The sequence below is a fragment of the Ischnura elegans genome, chromosome 5, assembly GCF_921293095.1.
Source record: "Ischnura elegans chromosome 5, ioIscEleg1.1, whole genome shotgun sequence".
Lineage (NCBI taxonomy): Eukaryota > Metazoa > Arthropoda > Insecta > Odonata > Coenagrionidae > Ischnura > Ischnura elegans.
The window spans coordinates 24,293,229-24,300,443 of NC_060250.1; the positions used below are offsets into that span (position 1 = coordinate 24,293,229).

General features: G+C 41.0%; 1 protein-coding gene across 1 annotated transcript; it reads right to left on the reverse strand.

Annotated features, from left to right (window-relative positions):
- Nucleotides 1-1,433: 1,433 nt before the first annotated feature.
- On the reverse strand, nucleotides 1,434-5,150 carry LOC124158590. Its single transcript, XM_046533749.1, has 2 exons — nucleotides 4,759-5,150; nucleotides 1,434-2,758 (listed from the first exon to the last, which is right to left on the reverse strand). Exons 1-2 carry the CDS (start codon nucleotides 4,925-4,927, stop codon nucleotides 2,037-2,039), a joined length of 891 nt encoding a protein of 296 aa, XP_046389705.1. The 5' UTR covers nucleotides 4,928-5,150; the 3' UTR covers nucleotides 1,434-2,036.
- Between the last annotated feature and the right edge of the window lie 2,065 nt (nucleotides 5,151-7,215).

Below are 7,215 nucleotides of genomic sequence, written 5' to 3' on the forward strand. Positions count from 1 at the left end.
ACACTTGAAGTCGAGCGGTGGGCCACGTGAAAAAAAAACGACCACGCCCCCTCCACTACAAAGCGGGTTATGATGGCTCTTTCATGTTCTCGCGCTGATTAGCACGCAGACGAGCACAGTACTGGGATTCGCCACTTTCCCTCCATAATGTCCCACTAAAGAGCCCTGTTTTTTTTCAGTCAACGAAAGCGCTTTTCGGATGAAATTTTCGCTTTTTTCATACTTTTCCAAATAAAAAATTGAGATTTCTCTGTAAAACGGCTTTCACTGTCGGTAATTCGTCTTTAATAGGACGTGATGTGCTTTATTGCTGGCCTATGGAAAAAATGACACTAAAAGAATCCATTCTTGCGCCAGTTCTCGAGTACAATTACAGAATAAACGCGGCAACCACGTTAGATTTTTTCATTATCCAGAGTAAAATATTTACAATTGGTAACCAAAGAGATAATCTTCTACTGTGAAGTTTTAAGGAATGGCTTTCTTTTATCGGCTGCATAAAAACAATACGTAGCCATATTGTTGCACGGCCTTCCAGCCAGAGTGAGGTATTTGTCACCGATATGAATGCCCCATACATATATTGGCGGTAGGCCGAGCCGCAACTTCATTCAAACATACTTCGTGCTCGGTGTATGGGTCGAAACTAAACTGTTCGAAGGTGAAGCACGTGGTCCCTCCGGTGCGAAACATTACATGTGTTTCGTTTCGTCCCAGAGGTTTCTATCCGTTCAGTTTCTATCCGAACTAGTATTGACTCAAATTACGTTTCGACCCTGAGTTTAGCTCCCCGGGTTTAATTCTTTTTCGTTTCTTTTCTGCATTTTGCTCCCGGGAACGAAACTATTGAAAGTTTACTGGTTTTGACTTTCGTTTAGTTTCCAATGCCAACCCTGCTTTTGAGTAGTTTTGTCGTCCTTAGACAGAGATATGGAATACAATTCTCTATAGCAAAGGAAGGAATAATATTAATGGTACTGCAATTACGACAAGCGGATACTGCTTGGGCTGCTCAAATACGTCTCCAAGTTGGGCTCGTGACAAACAGCGAACGGAAGAAACGGAAAGAAGGATAAGACAGTGCGTGACAAAGTGGGGGAAGTACTTGGAGAGGTGTAAAGTGAAAGGGTGACGGCGATGAAAGTTGACTCTCGAGATCCGCACGGAGAGAGAGATAGAGAGAGGGAGGAAGTTGGTGTGGAGGGGGCGCAAAGAGGGAAGAAGGTCCTCGGAGGACGAGAGAAGGGTTGGTTGCAGAAGGGTTACGGTGAGAAAGGGGGAATCCAGACGGAGAGAGAGACAGAGAGAGAGAGAGAGAGAAAGGAGTAGGATTCCGAGCAAAAAGGTCGATAAAATACCGAAGAGTTTCCATTGCGAGGGTTGGTAGGCCTGGATGTTCACTGAAGTCTAATGTGAATGTAAAGGTACGTTTTCCAAGGAGCGACTGTAGCGATGATCGCCGGGCGATGATCGCTGACCGATGATCGCTGGACGATGATCGCTGGTTAGCGGCCGCCTTGGTGTTTTCTTAAAAGCGACTGCGATTTTCTTCTGAAGCGAGAACCCAGTAGTCTCCAAACTCTTTACCTGTGCAAGTGCGTGAGAGCATGAGTAATAAAAAGAGGCGTATTCTAGCGTTTTTACTGAGTGAGGAAGAAGACGACGACGACATTGCAGAGAAAATCATTATTTCCAAGAGAAAGTCTGAGCATCAGATATATAAAACAAGGAGTGAAGAGGGATACTCACATATGCTGATCGAAAACCATTTGCGAGGAGACAGTGAGAAGTTTTGCGAATTTTTCCGTCTGAACCCCTCCCAGTTTAATTTTATTTTAAGCTTAATAGAGGATGACATAAGGAAGATAAATTGCAACAGACATCCCTATCCAATCAGACCTGATGAAAAGCTTGCACTTACTTTGAGGTAAGTCGGAAATTAATTCATGTTACATTTTGGAGTTGTTGACAAGAAATCTCTTTATTCTAAAATGATTTGGATACATAAAGTGGTTATTAAAATCAGTGCAACTACCTTAAAAACTGTAAGAATTCACACCCGCTCCTTCATAAATGTCATGCCTACCATAATCACTTGGTGAAGCTGGTAGAGAATTCCCACTAAGTGGAGTTAATCCACTAGTTGCTGGTGAGGGAGTGGAAAAGGTAGTGGACAAGGAAGGACTGGGAAGCTGACGCTCCACTTGCCTTCTCATTTCGGTCTCAAAATTAGAAACAAGCGTTAAAGTTTGTAATTTTATTTGGGTAATGAAATCTGGACTAAGTTTCTTAACTGTTTTAGCAATACTTTTAAAAAATAAGTCCACTTCATCCTCTTCTTCCGCTAATAAACTTTCTATGATAGTTTTGCGTTCATGGTCCCTTTCTTTTAGGTGCATTAAAAAGTTATCCTTAGCACTTTTTTTCACTTTATTGGCTCCACCAACATTCACTCTGTCTGCCGAGTTCACCGAGGAACCAGATTCCCCACTTTCGCATATTCCTTCGATCTGCTCACATTCAGGTTGGGGTTCACTTACTTCCCTCTCGGATGTGATTTCTACATCAGCCGTATCCTTTTCATTGGATATGGTCTTTCTGGGGGCCTCCGTTGATTGTAAGAAAGATAACTTTTCTTTTAGCTGCCACTTTTTTCTTTTCATATCGGGAGCAGCCGCTGAGCCTGTCGGTGACCTTGCTCTTTTTCTCCTGTCATAAGTGTCTTTAATGTTTTTCCATCGTTTTTTACAATCTGTCACTGAAAGAAGGAAAACATTTTATCAAGTATTGAATAAAGATTGTTGAAAAACAAAAGTATAATTATACTCTACTTTTCGCAGGTTTTTGGCGACTGGAGAGTCTTATCATTCTCTACGGTTTCAATTCCGAATATCTGCCGGTGAAATAAGCAAGATTGTTGCTTCTACATTGAGCGTCCTGAGAGAAAAGCTAATGCCATTGTATTTGCCACCGTTATCGCCTGAAGAAGTATTAAGTAAAACAGATCAGTTCTACCAAAGATGGAATTTTCCAAATTGTGCGGGTGCTATAGATGGAAAGCACATTCGGATTGTCTGTCCTAGTAAGACTGGTTCCCTTTTCTTCAATTATAAGGGCTATTTTTCCATCGTTCTGCTGGCTTTGGTTGACGCCAACTATAAGTTCATGTACATTGATGTTGGCTCCTACGGAAAGGAAGGTGATAGCGGAATTTTTGATAGGTCAGACATTGGGAAAAAAATTGCTACTGGGCCCCTGCTTCCTTTGCCGCGTAAACTACCTAATTCTGATAAGGTACTTCCATGTGTGTTAGTTGGTGATGAAGCCTTCAGATTACATACAAATATGATGAGACCCTACCCAAGAACTGATGCAGCAGCTAACGAGCGAAAAGCTATTTTCAATTACAGGCTTAGCCGTGCTCGTCGAGTTTCCGAAAACGCTTTTGGATTGTTGTCCCAAACCTTCAGGATTTTTTACACTCCCATTCATTTACTACCTTCACGAGTTGATGACGCCATCATCGTTTCTTGCTGCTTACACAACCTGCTAAGAGATGACTTCATTTCATCACATGGAAAAACCAACTGTGATTTTGAACCGGCAAAAGATTTGCCTTGTCAAAATCTAATTAGTTTGGCTGGCACTGGAGGTTTTGCAAATCAAGAAGGTTTTTCTGTGAGAGATTCTTTTGCAGACTACTTTATTGGAGAGGGCAGTGTAGGATGGCAAAACCATCATGTGAACAGAACGGACAAAAATTAATGCCCTCCAATTTTTTAATGTTATTTTTAAATGATTTAAGTAGTATTATTGATAAATTTAAAGCATACATAAAGCACTCGGAGAAATTACTTCGATCGATTTAAAATATGTCAGCCAAGGCATTAGATACAGGTAAAATGAAATCACTTGAGGTCGCAAGAGAAATTTTGTAATTTGTGGATGTATTGCTCGTAAAAATTCAAAATGCTTATTGTCTATTATTCATATGGAGAGAAAAAATATTATGAATGTATTATTATGAATAAAGAATTACAAATCATCAAATTTCTCATTTATAATATGCCATCGAAATGCAAGTAAAGTGTTGCCCACGGAGCTATCGGATTCCTACTGAAAGCGGTGCTGAAATTATGCAAATTTACCCTTTGGAAACTTTGCCTTGATATGAAACAAAGCCCTTACCACTGAAGTTATTATCCACCAGTCCCAAGTTAGCAATTAATTAAATATTGTATTATATTAGTGAAGCCAATTGCCGATTAGGAATTACGTAGTAGGTATTTAATGACAGCTTATATCCACACTCGTGCTAGAAGAAACCCGGCGCAGCTACACATCTACAGTCGAAGAAAATTTTCCCTTTTTGCCGTGCAGCTAAGAATCCAAGGTCATAGACTAAAAGAGTCCGTAACTTATTAGGAGTATATCTATGGGAATTCTTAGAATCTCATCCAGGAGACGGGATTAAGCTAATAGTTATCAAATATGTTTACTGAGTTGCAGCAAAGGAACTTCATTAGTCTCATTCATAACTACACTTGGTGGTCATTATCAACTGGAATCAATCGTAATTATAGCATCCAAAAAATGTTAAATGGCATAATATAACAATTAAAAAATTCTGCAATCTGGTGAAAGAATAGTCATTATCTAACAAATCGAAAAGATGATCTGAAAATGGTTAACGAACTAGATCTGTTCTAGAAATAGCAGATACAAACTCAAGGAAATTTTAGATTGTGATGAACTCACCTGGTCTTCTTACATATTCTGCGATCTCTTTCCAAATATTGTCTTTCACACGTATGTCCCGGTATAGTGGATGGTGCAAATCATACAGTGCTGGATGGTCTCTCACCTTTTCAGTCAACTTTTCGTCTTCTTCCGATGAAAAATTCAATTTTGTGGTGCTGCACGCCATGATATCACTTCATTCACCGGCAAATAATCGCTGGCGACTGCGATTCCTACCCCTCTCTGGGCAGGATACCATAATCGCCCAGCGATCAAAGTAAGCGACTCCCGCAATAGTCGCGTGTTGGAAAATGGTTACATTGTAGAGCAACGTATGCAGGCTGTCGCGATCATCGCTCAGCGATCATCGCCCGGCGATCATCGCTATAGTCGCTCCTTGGAAAACGTACCTTAAGACTTAAGACGAATGAAGTTATCAGAAGAGAAAGAATGACAAACACAATAATTTCTAAGTCTACAGGCCGTTTTACACGGTATACGGAATTGCGAAATCTGACGTACGAGCGAAGGCGAAATCAAAATTGCGTCGTGTAAAGCGGTGAATTGCTAGAACACATGCGAGAATGCGTGGATGCGATACGGCAAAATAGCCCCTGTTCTAATTTCGTTCATGCATTCGCGCAATTCCACGCTATTTTAGAAATTAATGCAGCTATAACCTGCGCAATTCCGTGCCCCGTGTAAAACGGCCTTAAGATAATGAAGTGGACGGAGAGGATAAGGAACGACGAAGTGTTGAATATGGTGGGCGAGGAGAGGTAGCTTCTAGGTGAGATACGGAGGAGATAGAAGGTGTGGATGGAGCGAGTACTGATGAGGAACAACGACGAGGTGCTTGACATGGTGGGTGAGGAGAGGCAACATTTAGATAAGATACGGAGGAGACAGAAAATATTGATGGAGCAAGTACTGAGAGGGAGGATGTTGAAAACAGGGTTAGAGGGTAAATTGTTAGGTAAAGAAGGGAGAGGAAGGAAGAAAATAGGATTTTTAGACAGAATGAAAAGGAGTAGGCCTCATTGAAGAGGTAAGTCCATGAAGGGAGAGGAAACTGCCAAAATACTTCTCAAATACTTCTTGCAAGCCTGCCTTAATCAGTAGAATACAATAAATCAAAAGGCGACTGTCTGCCCGTTGCTCTCTTGCCCACTCCCGTTTTTCTGCATTTGTTTATTCATTGCTGTCAGAGATAAAGACAGTAACAATGTGGTATTCTAGTAAACGCAGTGTTCCGAAACATTCATTTAAATATTCACCGTATTTAAACCGGGATAAAATATTCAGAACGGCGGACGTTTCGTGAGATTACTTATCTTACAGAACGATGCGTCTGAAAAAACCTTTTCCGAAACAGTTCTCTAAAACTAGTTGCTCTCTTGCTGACTGGCTAATCAACGCCTGATCATCCGCGAACTTACTGATTTAAACATCATTCCTCCATATTTTACTGCAGCTTCCAACTCATTCCGTGCCTCTTTTATCATATATTCAGCGTACACGCTAAAACGCAACGGGGTTAGTGGAGAGCCTTGCCTCACTCCTCGACCAATACTTACCCACCCAAATTCTTCGACCGCTACCCTAACTTTTCGAAGTTCTAGGCCATGCGTTTTTAACTGCATGTACTAAAAGACGGACATTGTGCCACAATGAAATATATTGTTTCCACAGTGGAGAAGTTTAACTAAGCTAAGCCTAAAATCATCTGTAACACGGTGATTTTCATTTATATTCAATATTTGCAATGACGGGAATAAAAGCATTGTTGAATTTTAAAAATTATTTTTGATCGACAAGAATTTATTTCTACGGAATAAAGGGAAAGGCACTTTAAAATGATTTTTGAAGGTATGATAAATTTCTCCCTGCAGCGGACAATGATGGCGGACGAGTTAGGGCCGAATAATATGCAAACATCCTTGAATTAAAAGATGGAAAAGAGGTAGACGGAAGATAAAGTGAAGGGAAGGGTCTAATGCGTGGGGGCGGTTGCCATGGTGATCGATGAATAAATATATCGAGAGGGGGGGGGGGGGGGAATAAGCCCAGAGGGCGCGTCGAAGGGTTGTCATGGTCACGAATACGATCAGAGTTTTGGAGCTATAACCGAACCCTTGGTGAGGGGCACGCACAAACTTTCGTAGTACCTCTAGGTAATGTTTGGATTTAAGTTTAACAGACCTCGAAGACTAACGTATTTCGTAGCTGGTGTTGGCCACTCGCAAACAGGGACTCTGAAAGTAGAGCCGTGGCGAGCGATGCCTTAACTTCGATGACGAGGCGAAAGGCGATTTTCACGTCGTGGTTAGCCATTACCTCCCGTTTCCAAATTGCTAAAGTTCATTTAAGAACTGAAAATTGAGTTTACTAAGCTTTTAATGAAGAAATATATAGTGGAGTAGAATACTTGCATAGTTTTAGAAATATTTCATGAAGTTTTTGGAAACATATATC